Source organism: Clarias gariepinus, chromosome 13 (genome assembly GCF_024256425.1).
Source record: "Clarias gariepinus isolate MV-2021 ecotype Netherlands chromosome 13, CGAR_prim_01v2, whole genome shotgun sequence".
NCBI classification, from domain to species: Eukaryota; Metazoa; Chordata; class Actinopteri; order Siluriformes; family Clariidae; genus Clarias; species Clarias gariepinus.
In genome coordinates, this window is record NC_071112.1 from 1,062,089 (window position 1) to 1,076,298 (window position 14,210).

The window sequence follows — 14,210 nt, forward strand, 5'->3', positions numbered from 1 at the left end:
TCTCTCTGTGTGTGTGTGTGGGCGTAGTGTATACTGGTCTGAGAACAGATCCAGTGACCAGAGTTAAAAAAACAAAACAACAATTAAGAAGTAAACAAATAAACATATACCATGCTGATGGAGAATAATTATTTTTGGTTTCAGGCGTGTATCAGTTCCTCACACTTAATCTAATGAAATTTGATTTAATATGGACGTTTATTTTTAGTATTTCTGCCAGTGGGTCATGTGGATGGATTTATCCTTTTGCACTCGTTCACTCTTGAGTTCTAGAGAACAAAATCATCCACATGACCCACTGACACAAATACTAAGAATATCCTTTCATATCAGATCTAATTTCGTTCGTATGAGTGATCTGCCAAGCTTCGACTGTGAAGATGACTTTGGACTGCGATCGCAGCGTCTGTCGCACTAAAGTCACTTTTAGCACGAACACACATCTATTAACGTTATCTCATCTTAAACAACACGCGGCCTCCTTAATAATCACTGCTAAGTCGTCTCAACTGTTTTATTTACTATAAGCCGAGCTACAAAGCTAACTAGCTTCTAACACAAGGCTGAATCCCAAACCCCTCTCTAACCCCTGATCAAGGGCAATTCATCATCGTCTCATCATCGTCTCATCATCGTCTCATGGTCCATACCGCTTTGTCTTGTGTACAGGGTCGCGGGGGGCCTAGAGCCTATCCCAGATGACTTGGGGCACAAGGCGGGGTACACCCTGATCAGGGTCCCAATCCATCACAGTGTTTAATGCATCTGTCTGAGGAAGTTAAAAAGAAAGCCAAAAAAAAAAAGAGCTGGAGTGATTCAAGTCGTCCAGTTTCTCGCTCCTGCTTGTCGATGTCCAGTGAATGAACTGGAAAGTGATACTGATTAGCTGGTTAGAAGTTCTGAGATGGTCAGCTCTCAGACGGGCGAACTGTCGGTCACCCAGAACCTTCTCCAGGATTATAAACACTAAAATCACGCTGCAGAAATGACTTTTTAAAGAAAAAATAAGTATTTATGTGTCAGTTCAGAATGTAAGAAATGCTGTGCTTTGGATATCTACAGTAAGCTCGTTAGGGAGACTTGGTGAGAGCACAGGGTCGGCCGTGATACAGCAGAGGGTTTAGGGCTAAGGTTTAACTTTGAACCAAGAATGCCCCAGAGTTAGAGGTTTTTAAAAGTTTAAAAATTTTTTAAAGCTCAAACTTTTCACCGTACGAAGAAGTCTAATGATGTAATAGTCATTTTTCAGCTGCTTTAAAAAATGTTCTGAGTAAGTCATCAAACGTTCTGAAACGTCCCAAAATGGTTATCCACATTTTTTTTGTTTTCGATGAAAAAAAGAGAGAAAGAAATGAACAGCTGTTTGTTATTGTTCTTAACGTCAGTACCATGTGCATCATCCGAATCCAAATGGATTGGATTACAGTAATGTTTTCTCACGTTATTATTGCAGTGAGTAATGCTCTGAAACATAAGCTTTGGCCAAAGTCAATTTCAAAGCCAATTTCTCTCTCACTGTACTTCTAATATACAGTTCTTTTCTTTTTTTTCTTTTCTTTTTTTTGCCATTTTTTCCGATCCAAACTAATTCAGTGACTATTATTTCAACACAGCTGCATTAAATGAACCATCAACTTTTTCTGTTTTGCTGTGTGATCTTGATTACTTTTCATTAAAACGTAATAACCGAACACGTCCAGCATATCAATCACTTACTGATTACTTTAACTCATTGCAGCTTCATTTTTTGTTTAGTTTTAATGATCTTAAATTAAGTACGAGGCACGCTGTCTGCTGAGAGACCGAGTCCCTTTGGCTGTAACATCCAGCTAAATATACACTATACTGTACACTCCCATTAAAATAACCACGAGTTTCCAGTTTGCCTTTGGTTTAGGTATGAGTGAGCAAAATATACAAAGCTGAGAGTAAATATGGAAAGTTATTTTTGTTAAAAATGTCTTCTGGTATAATCTAATGTATACGCTCTCGAAGCATACAAAACCGGCTGTGAGTGAAATAAAAGCTCTGTTTAAGATTAAAAAGGCTTTACCGAGAGAAATGTGGTTCTGTTATTCTTCTCTGGAATATTAGTCCTTTTTTTTTAGCACAGCGATGGTCTAAATACATGTTATGGTCATATAAATTATTAATGATCAAGTGCAGCTTGCACACGCTACATTCAGCAGTAGTAAAGGTCAAAGCAATTAGTTTATATAAAAGATAATATGAGGTGTGTGTAGAATGCACGGGACCTTTAGTGTAATGACCAGACATACTGTATATTGTGAAGATTCTCCCACCCGAGTGATTTATACATAATGTAGATCACTTATGCCATGTATCATGTATTTTTTTCTTTGTATAGTTTATTGCATATTACAGTATACACTGTCTTTCTATTAGTCATTCAGTTAAAGCATAGATTGAGGATCTACAGTAGCTATCTATCTATCTATCTATCTATCTATCTATCTATCTATCTATCTATCTATCCATCCATCTATCACGTTTCAGAGTGTTGTGATGTAAGAAGAATTAATACGGTACTCTGGTGTTTCTTGTTCTCACCACATGCATTATTTGCTAATATCATAATTATGATAAAAGACTTTTTATACAAAATCAAAACAATTTTTAAAATTAACCATAAATGAACAAAGTGTAAACAGGAACATAATCACTCTAAATAGTGTTGGAGAGAAAATGTTGTTTAAAGCAATATTACTAGTTAATAAATTTTGTTTTCTTACCAGTACAAGGCGAAACCTTAACATTTCCCAAACAGGACTAAATTCTGGTCATTAATTGGTAACACCCTGACCTTCTGGTTATTATAATAATAATAATAATAATAATAATAATAATAATAATCACAGCCATGTGACCAGGTGTTTCCATTCTACCATTCTGATGTTTATCTGCCAGCGTTAAACTTATTGTGATATTGGAGTTATGATCCCCAGCCTTACTGTAATTTTAGTTTAAAGCTAAATATACTGTATATAAATATGATTAGAATTACATTTAACTTTAAATAAACCAGACAAATTTGAATGTGGAATGAAAAAAAAACTAATAAACTCAGCAGGCTGGCAGATTAATTCTGTCTAGTATACACTAGAGGAAACCATTTTACATTCACAAAGAGGCGATTAACACTTATTTACCGGCCTGATACAGTATATCTCTCTACTGCATCGAAAGTTTGTTGAATTAAAGTATATGAGACGAATCCCAGATGTTATGGCTGATGTATATGGTGTATGTTGGGTTTCCTATAAGAAGAGACGACAAAAGAAAAACTAAGAAGGTCATAGACTGTTGTTTGTTTTTGTTTTACTGAACTAATGTTGTTGATGAAATATATATATATATAATTTAAATCTCTGATCTCGACACGTTCTCTTATTCCGTACGTTTCTCTGTTTATATAGTGCATCTGAGGCTTTATGCAAATGTTGGTTGATTTTAGAAAAACTAGCTTTTATAAGAAAAAAAATTATCAGATTTTTATACAGTATGTAAATTTGAGGAAACTGTTAAACAAATGTCCCCATACCCGTTAAATATCTCTAACTCAGGCCCACTGTAATAACTGATTGTAACGTCCATCAGCAAATGAGCGTCCTCTGATTTGCAGCCCATTTTTTCGCTACAGTCTATTTAAATCACAGCGAGTCCTAATATATGGAGATCTTTACTTATAATGTTCTTTTAATAATTCTGTAATTGCATGAGTTCTTTGTCTTTGTGCAATATTTCCAGAAGTCAGGCTCGGGCTCCATAACCAATGACAAGGTCTCTCGGCTGTACGAAATGGGAAGCGAGCCGGAGAGAAAGAGTTGGGTGGATCGCTACGTGTCCTTCATGGAGGACAGGGGGACGCCGGTTCCTCACCTCCCTGTCGTGGGCAAGAAACAGCTGGATCTGTGCAAGTTCTACATGACTGTAAAGGAGCTGGGTGGCCTGGCCATGGTAAAGTCTTAACCTAGTTCAAGTTGATTATTATTATTATTTTTCGCCGAAGTGTCCCAGAACAATAACGGACGGTCCTCTTGGTGTCATCATCTCTGTGGCAGGTGAACAAGAATAAAAAGTGGCGCGAGCTTTCCTCGGCGCTCGGTTTGGGCACGTCCAGTAACGCGGCTAGCTCTCTGAAGAAGCACTACATCCAGTACCTGTTCGCTTATGAATGTAAGGTGGAGAGGGGGGAGGAGCCTCCGCCCGAGTCGTGCCCGCGCACCGACGCCAAGAAACAAGGCAAAGTGGAGCCGCCGTCTCCTGGTGAGTTTCAGTTATCGCACTTTGAACAAACATCCTCGAACATGTTGACATTTATTTAGGAAACCTGTTCCATTACGTTCTCTGACACAGGAAGGTCTTTAAGATAAAAGACTTTGTGCATACTGGTTTTTCGAACAGAAGTTATTTTTTTGACAAATTAATTAAATTCAGTTTATATTTCGTCGTATATCACTTTTAACAATAGACACTGTCACAAACCAGCTTAACCACAATATAAATTATAAATATACTGTACAGTACATTGCAAATTGTGTATATATTTATATATTCCTCATCAGGGTGATACCAGATAGCACAACCATAAATAAATTCCCCCTGTAACTTTGTTCTATAAGCACTTTTGTGCAGTTGTTTAAGAGCAAATGCATTTCAGCTTTCTTTTTCTTTTTTATTTACTTACTCGTTCATTTTTAAGGCTTGAGCCTTATAGAGAAAGAAGAAAGGGTCACTGATAGAATGAGAATTCCAAAATAATCTTATGGAGGGTTCTGTAAAAAAAAAAAAAAAAAACAATTTATTTGTCATTTTGTTCTGGAAGGAGACTCCAGTGTCAGTGCTTTCAGCCAAAACACAGTATTGTGTCTCCTGTAGGTGAAAAATAACACAATTTTTCATAATACTTAATGCTTCTTATTTCCCGTTCTATGCTTAGTTTTTTTGTAAATATTCATACACATTTATCTTTTTATTAGATAAAAAAAAACACATTTGCTAAATACACTTTTATGCCTTGTTATGTCTGTAGTGTCTGTAACTTGTTTAATTTAAAATCTTTTAACGATCTTAACTGTCATTCAGGTAAAACTTGGCCGATTTAGATCTTTCATGAAAAAACATAAACCTCTAAAATGTGTATTATTCTAGAATGCAAAATTGTTAAGATATTGCAACATGAATTTGACACGGTTACGGACACTACAGAGTTCATGCCAGGCACCAGTAGGTTCTTCAGTTCATTTAGATTGGGGAATCTGAAGGCCAGGTGCAGCTGTGGGCTCCTTGCTGTGGTCTCTGGTGCACTGGGTGTTCTGGTGCCTTTCTTTTGGGGACACATTGACCTTTTTTTTGGCATTTTTATGCTGCGTTGTCTTCTCTGTTGGATCAGACCAGACTTTGGTCTTCACAGGCATAAATGATTGTTAGGTGCAAACGATCCTGCCACCAGTTTACTGATTTATAATTAATAATCAATGCTAATGTTTTGTAAATGTTACATCTGATCGGTGTACAGCAGCAGACTGTGTGTGTGTGTGTGTGTGTGTGTTTGTGTGTAATTCTACCTACTGTAAATGTTGGCGATTTTTCATGATGAAATGATGTTGTTGAGGATCTGCACCTGTGTTGCAGCATAAAGCTGGTACTGGATTTAGATCTTGCATCACTTACGCTGGAGTAAAAGTGGAAAAACACCTGTAGAAAAAATGTTGGAGTTTAGTGTTAATATAATTAGAAATGTACAATAACGTGTATTTTTAGCAACGACTAGGAGAGACAGTGAAACGTGTGTTAGTACAAATGTACACAGGATATTAAAGCCACTAAAATCAGCTCCTTGCTTTAATAATTCATGAAGGTGCCGTGATGCTGAGTTACCGTAGTACTACGATAATGATATGAGGAACGAGTGTTTAAACATGTATTTATGACAGAATTGATATAATATGTCGGTATCCCTCGGCTCCGGTGCCGCAGCAGTGGTGTTCTGACTCAGCAGGTTTATTATAATCTATTATTGAGTATTAAAGTGAGGATCAGCTCCCGGGCTCTCCGTCTGGTTCACTGGACAGGGAAATGGGACGGGCATTAGCTTCGTCTGAGCAGTCGGATTCAAACCTGGGGTAAAACACACTCCTCGGTCTTTGGTCAGTGTGCAGGTTCGGGTGACCGTGTCAGTGTTACAGTTGCTTAGCAGCCGTGCGGGGGTAAGGGAGGGGTGACGGGATTCCCCAAGCAAGATTAATGGGGATTGCATTCTGGGATATAAACAAACATGACCTCTAGTCAACCTCAATTCAGCAGCCGAGCAATAAGGCAAGCATTTCTCTCACTCTCGCTCTCCTCTGAGTCATCATCATTATCCTTATCCTTATCTTCATCATCATCCTCATCATCACCGTCATGTCTGGCTCTTTGTCTGTCTCTGGAGCGGTAATCTAAAAAGGGACCGGAGTTCACATGGGGTCAGAGTTCCCGAGTGAGTCAGACAGAAAATGACAGAGGAATTTCTGCGATATTAACCTCGCCTCACCCTTCAGCTGTTTACTTTTTGAGAAACCCACGTGTGTCTGTGGGCAAGACAGCGGCGAGATGGCGAGGTAGAGAGTGAAGACGTCTTCCTGTCTGTCTTAGGGGACAAATTACAGCGCCGTGGTGTCTCTCTTTTGTTGAATTAAGTGTTGAATTAACAGCTCCATTGTTCGTGTGTGTCCAGATGAAGCTCATGTGAGCGGCCGCATGATGATTGTTTAAGGATTCGGAAACATTGTATTATTGACATCACATAAAAGCAAAAATAAATAATGGTCATTTTTGGGGCACATATAAAATCATCTCTTTAAAACGGCTGAAGTTAGCAAGTTGAAATTTTTAGGGTTGCGAGATCGGGCTCTTCCATGCTGCATAAACTTTTTTAATGTATTATATGTATAACATAAAAAAATGACAAAATCAGCACCGATACTGTGTTTGTGCCGTTTGTGACAATCGGAAGTAAAGATGTTTGAGTTTTTAGATCCTGTGGTTTTCCTGTTAACACGCCAAACTTATTTGTTTTATCGGCTTTATGGTTTAAAAAACGAAGGCTGGAGTGTTCAGATCAAATTTTAATAATAACTGTAATAATACCTCGGCTTCACTGCTGCCTCCTCACACCCCTGAGTCGTTGATCATTTTCCTAGAACCGCACACCTCATTTTGTTTTATTGTTTGTACATTCAGTTATTTATTTTTTTGTTTTATCATATGAATGAAACACTTTATAATGCATGGCAAGCAAGCACAGCGAAAAAATCTACTTACAGATTTCTGTAGGCGTTTACTGTACACACAGACACGCCAGCCAAAACATTACATAAAAAAGCTTCCTTTATTGCTGTTGTTGTCATTTTTTTTCCAACTCCTGCTAGCTTTACTGTATGAGTGTCATCAGGATTGCATCATGTTACATGAGGTATAAAAACAAACTATAATGTAATAAAGAACTAATCTAAGTCAGGACGGTGTGATACGGCCCAGCGTGGACGAGACACTGACATCACCTACACTGTGTGTCCATGCGAGCCGGGGTGACTTTCCTCTGTTACAATATTTAATTCATTACTGAATGACACATCAATATTTTTTAACATTAAAGTTAAGGAAGATCCATGACGCAAATGACATTCTATTATATTATATAAATAAAGGGGGGGTGGGGGGGTCAGCTTGTCATGTGACTCCAAATACAGAAAGTCCTTTGTCTTGAAGACTTTATCACAAAGCACAGACAGTAGAGACTTCTTAATAAACAGTCCATAAACTTCTCTTTATTATACGGATTGACTTCACTATATATCACAGACTATAATGCATAACTTGTAATTAGGGCCCAAGCACTATAGGCTGCGCAGGACCCTCTTGTTTTTAGGAACCTTTAGGGGCCCACACATGAGATTTTACTGGATTGCTCATACACACTTTCACGTATGCACACGAATCTCAGTACACATTTAGAGCTCATTAAGCCGAACAACTTTCGCTCCACATGTCCTGGGCTCAACTTAGCAGGGGGCCGTTTTTTTTTGGCCCTTTCGCAAAAAACCACACCGGATGGATTTTGATATACTCCTTCTGGGGAACTCATACGATCGCCACCAAACCAGGCTGATGTGATCTAAAGACATTAAGGCCGTGAAATTGCAGAGGAAATTTTGATATCACGAACGGCTCAGCTGTGATAATGTCTTAAACTTACACCGATAAATGATTAATAACTTTCTGTGTGGCCTTATATTGGGTGACATCACATTCAGTGACTTTACATTGAGGAACATCATAGTGTGAGGCTTATTTTTCAGCATCTGCAGCCTATTGAACACACGTACGCATCACAAATGTTAACACACACACAAACACATCTCACACACACAAACACACACACACACACACACATGTACACATACACACACACACACACACATTATAAATGTTAACACACGCACACACACACACACGCGCACACACACGCATGCATGCACACACACAAACACGCTCATACATACACACACATGGACGTATACACATACACACCTATAGTCATGTATATCACACATCACAAATTTTAACACTCACACACTCACATATTTGTCTCACACACCCGCACGCAGAAACCCCTTACACCCACACACACTAACAAGTCACATCTCTCACACACACATCACACACATACTAACAAAAGCATAACTAATGCTAACACACACACACAAAACACACAAACTAACGCACTCAACAAATATGTAGGGCCCAAACTGACATCAGCCCTGTATAGTGTGTGATGTGTGCAAGTTGTTCGATGCCCCGGGGTGGCGATGGCACAGGGTGATTACGCCCGTCATCGTTGCTTGCAACTACCTGTACATTCTCTTATTGTTCTCATACAGATATCTGTGTAAGTTGTTACTTTGGCAATAATAAGATTTATATAAAACTTGCAGGAGGATAATCGACACCCGACCAGATCAAAGCCAAAGACGTTAAGGTTGCTTTATTGGGGGCCTGAAAAAATGTATACACACTTCAACATAACGAGTATATTGATGGTCACATGACAACATCAACGACGGTGTGACTGCTGACATCTTTAGAGGACACATAATACTACACACGGCTGCTTTAATTTAATTCACGGGTGAAGATAACTGTTAAAGTGTGTGTATACTGTATATATTTTTTGTGCCCCTCTGTAGTATTTGTGCAATTCTTGTCTTCAAAATATGTTAATATTTCGATATATATATATAAGATGAACTCTATAAATGTTCTTTATCGTTCTGGATCACAACACATACCGTACATTAATTCATTTGCAAAATCTGGTGAAAGTGCAGACTGTTGAATCCCTCGCGCGGTCGCTTCCACCGCAGGGCCGTAGCTATTCAGCTCCGCGATCGACACCGCTGCGGCGTCCCCGAGTATAAACGCTAACCGAGTAGAGCGGCCCAGACGTTCGATTTTTCAGGCTGGTTTTTTTTTTTTTAGTTGTAAAGTGTGGAACCTGTCAGTCATATAAATAAACCCTGGATGTTCACCGAGAGGACTCGGTCTCGTAGGAAAATCTGCTTCGGCACTTGGATGTGGCGTTACATTTTTACACACCTGTCTAGCACAGAAGCTGCTTTTTTCTGTCCCTCCTGACTGTGTGTCCTCCAAAGCAACTCCTCACTGAGCTTACCGCCGCAAAATTGGAGAAGTATGAAAAAAAAAAGAGAGAAAGAAAGTAAGAAAGAAATCTTGTAGAAAAACAGTCCAAGTTTCACACACTCTGGCAAGCTATTCCCACATCGAGAGCTCTCCTGCTCTTCTTTACCTGCCTGTTCTTTTTCTTTTCCTTTTTTTCTATGGATGAAACACTTCACACCCCCTCGCCGTGCTCGAGTGCTAAATGTGTAGGACAAACCCGTCACATTGTCACTCTGCCGCGCTCCCTTATTTACCCTGTTTTAATGCACGTTTAAGTACTCGAGTACAGGCAGTCCACTCAAGCCTGTTTTATACAGTGTGTTCATGTAGAACTGAAGCGCGGTGTCTGTAATGGCCCATTTGTTTATAATAAAATACTGCTCATTCTTTATTTAGCCGCGGCTCAAACTGAACCTCAGACACAGCGCTTCACCCAGACGAGACAAACCTCGGGGTTACGGGATACGCCAGAGAAGTTCAACTTGCTTATCATCCTAATAACACGAAGCTAGGTTACATATTTTGTTATGAACTCGTGTGTGTGTGTGTGTGTGTGTGTGCGTGTGTGTGTGTGTGTGATTCTAAATGTATTGGTTAATATTTTATGTCTCATTGCTCACTTTGTTTCTGCCTCTTGTGCTTTGCTTTTGGCTTTTTCACTTGGCACAACAATAAACACACACACACACTCTTGCATACACACACACACACACTCTTGTACACACCTACATTCTTATTAACCACATCTTATATTTCCCATTTTATTCAGTACCTTCTGTGGATTAGTGTTTTACTGTCTCTGTTGCTTTGTCGTCTTTTAATATCGATGTTATTATTAGAAGTGATATTGCTAAAGAAATGAGTAAAGAATAAAAGTGAATAAGGAGAAAAGTCAGGGATCGGTGTCTCAGGGACAGGGTGCCAATACAAGTAGAGTGATGTGTTATGTGCGAACGCAAATCAGCAGCACTGTATGACCTGAATAAATACCTATTTTTTTACGAACCGACATTAAAAGGTTTCTTTTATTCCTCAACAAATTGTCATCTTTTTAAAGTCTATCACAGCATTAAAAAAACATTCAAGTAATTTATAGTTACATTTATTGCTGTGTTTTTTCCTGTTACCACTTACACTATAGCAGCTATAAACACTCCTTTACTTTTCATGTCAAGTTATCAAAAAAAGTATTGAATGACAGAATGTATTGAAAAGGTTCCTGCGTCAGAAAATGTAAAGTTATCTCTGATTGTTATGAACTAATTGCTAAATAGTGATAATTAATCAACCTCATCGTAAGTCATTGTCATATATGAGAACATTATGTACATTTTTACACCTGTGTGTGCGTACAGTCTCAAGCGTGCTCCATGCACAGTGTTCTGCTCGTGACTGGACGTCTCTCAACCGCACTCAGCTGTAACTCATCCTCTATACTTTACACACCTAACATCTGGTACAATCCTTTTTCAATTCTATATTTATATTGTAAACTTTAGAGAAAAACCTATACTTTTATAATTTTCCCTTTATTTATTTATTTTTTATTTTTTCAATTGAATACTCTATACTATTTATTTATTTTATATATATATATTTATTTATTTATTTATTTATTTATATTTTAGGTCACAGGTGGTCGTGTAAACATTTCACCGCGTATCGTACTGCGTACAGTATGGCTGTGTATGTGACAAATAACGTTTGAATTTGCAATGGCATGTAATGAATTCAGTGTTATTGAAAAATGATTAAGACATTACAATAAGTTCATTAAAACAAGCCTGTGAAAGGTCTTAGAGCAGGAACTTCTGTCACAGGTGATGACGAATCAGAATCAAGAATTCCCAATGCTATAAAAAAGCAATAAATATTAATAAAAAATATATATATACTGTATTTGCCAGATTTTTCTCCTTCTGCATCGTGTTTTCTCACTTCCTGCTGTCTCTCCCGTCTCAGCCACCTCAGGCTCTCTACAGGGACCTCAAACCCCTCAGTCCACGGGCAGCAGCTCCCTGCCTGAGATGCCCAGTGAGCTAAAGCCACCCACACCAGCCACAACGCCACAGGGGCACATCAGTATCCCAGGCAACAGGTGAAAAAAACACCACCTATAGAACACCTCCACCTTCTTTCATCCCGTGTTTACAGCACACACCTCCGTGTCCGCCTCCGTGTCCCCCACAACGCGGCTTATAACAGTCACGTGTCGCTATACAGCTTTCCAAAGCTCGGATTCTTTGTGTGATTTTAATATCATTATTATTTCATCTGTTAATTTTCACTTGACAAACTGCCATCATTTCATTTTTCCTAACATCACAGTTTCTTAACAGATACTCTACCAGTCAAAAGTTTGTACACCCCTTCTAACTCCATGCTCGTTCCTGATGTTTATTTCTTTCTACATTATAAAACAATACTGAAGGCGTTTATCCAAAATACACAATAATCTCCTTTGAACAGTTGATATTGAGATGTATATTTACACTTAGGTATTTGGCAGACGCTCTTATCCAGAGGGACTTACATTTTTATCTCATTATACATCTGAGCAGTTGAGGGTTAAGAGCCGCGCTCAAGGGCCCAACAGTGGCAACTTGGTGGTTGTGTAAAGCTTCATAACGGCTCTAATCTGAGGTGCTGGTTGTTAATTGGTGATTTCTGAGGCTGGTGACTCTAAATGAACTTCTCCTCTGCAGCAGAGCTCAGTTTTGGTCTTGTTTTCCTGGGAAAGTCTTCATGAGAGACAGTTTCATCATGGAGCTTGATGGGTTTAACAAAGACACGATACTGTTCCTGTAAGAACCGTTCCAGAACAGCTGACCTTGTTATTTAATTACTTATTGCCATGTGTGTTATTTCAAACTTTTAAAAAATCCAGTATTGTTCTAGAATGTAGAACATTAATTAAAAAACTTGTGTCCAAACTTTTGACTGGTACTGTGTGTAAACCTCATGGAGAAAAAACCTTGCATTTGTTTTATAGCTGACGATAAACGCAAACCCAAACATGATGAGTGCAGCAGCTCATTCTGTATTTATATTTATACAATCTGATCTGAGATTTGCCTTCTTGTTTGTTTGTTTTTTCTTTGCAAATGTACATTGATTGATATCTACTGCTTTCTGTTTAAATGCATGTGCACTTTGATTGGTAAGATTTGGGTTTTTGTATACATTAGCTTGTGCCTCTGTGTGCATTTGTTTAACAGCAATAATTCAGTCAGTATTCAAGACCCGTTCTCAGACTGCAGTGATCCTGCGTTCCATAAGAGGAACATGCTGAGCTCTGGAGGTTCTTATCAATCAGCCCTGAACCCCATGGACTCCATGATGAGGATGCAGTATGACAATAAGGACCACTTTGCAGGAATGAGGAAAGGTCAGTGTTTTATTTAAGTCTATTTACGAGCAGCACTAACAATTTCCCGACCTCAGAGCTCTGTAAACAAACTAGTCTAATTATCTTGCTTTATTTATCCTCTTCTTAGTATGAACTTCTCTTTCTATATTAGCCTTATTCATTTCTTCTTTCCGGTGATCATTTCTCTCTCCACCTGCTCAACGGCTTATATTCAGTAGACGTGATTATATTCAGGGACATGCTGCCACCTTGTGGTCAAAGCTTACTCACCAACCAATATCTCTCCTCAGCTGTAGGTGGAGAGCCTTGCATGCCCGCTCAGATGACCCCTGCTGGCATGCAGGACATCTATGGCAGGAGTCCCTCGAGTGGCCCCATGGCAGGGCTGGGTATGGGTCAGCGCCCTCAGTACCCTTACGGGCAGGGTTATGACCGCAGGTGAGACATGCCCCCAAGTGTACATTGTGTTTGAGTCTGTAGTGGTGCTGCAGTGACTTATACACTTATTTGTTGTAAAATTATCTTGAAAAGGGTTAAACATCTTATTTTCTGATTGAACTACAGAGAAATCTGCCATTATGTCAAAATGAAAGAGTTGTGTTGTACATGTATATGATCTATCAAACACACATCCGTACAGAACTAGGGCCGTTCAAGTCAAACAAACAGGATTTTTGATGAAATTTCTTCTAAATGGAGGCATAAAAGCGATTGACATTTACAGAAGACTTCAAGCACAGTACGGTGATGAGACTATTAGTCGAAGTGAAACATTTGAGCGGAGCAAATGTTTTAAAGAAAGGGCGAACGTTCATGAACGATGATCCCGGCCGAGGTGTCTCGGAGCACACTGCAGTCGTTCCTGTAAACATTCAACGAGTGGAACGCCTGATCGCTGACAATCGACGGGTAGCTAGTGTGAATATGTGTGTGTGAACTGTACACACAATCATTCACCAACACCTCATTTCAGGAACTCAACTGGGAGTTATTGCCTTGTCCCCTGTACAGTCCTGACCTGGCTCCAAGACATTTCCACATGTTTGGAAACACCATTAGGGAATGCCCGAGGGGGGTGTGGGGGGGGGGGGGGATG

General features: G+C 39.1%; 1 protein-coding gene across 1 annotated transcript in view; it reads left to right on the forward strand.

Annotated features, from left to right (window-relative positions):
- LOC128536307 (AT-rich interactive domain-containing protein 1B-like) overlaps window positions 1–14,210 on the forward strand; it is a 215,798-nt gene that overhangs the window by 196,383 nt on the left and 5,205 nt on the right. Inside the window, exons 12-16 of the mRNA XM_053510516.1 lie at window positions 3,769–3,978; window positions 4,083–4,287; window positions 11,707–11,842; window positions 12,963–13,132; window positions 13,405–13,552. Coding sequence (XP_053366491.1) covers window positions 3,769–3,978; window positions 4,083–4,287; window positions 11,707–11,842; window positions 12,963–13,132; window positions 13,405–13,552 — 869 coding nt within the window. The remainder of the gene's footprint in view (window positions 1–3,768; window positions 3,979–4,082; window positions 4,288–11,706; window positions 11,843–12,962; window positions 13,133–13,404; window positions 13,553–14,210) is intronic.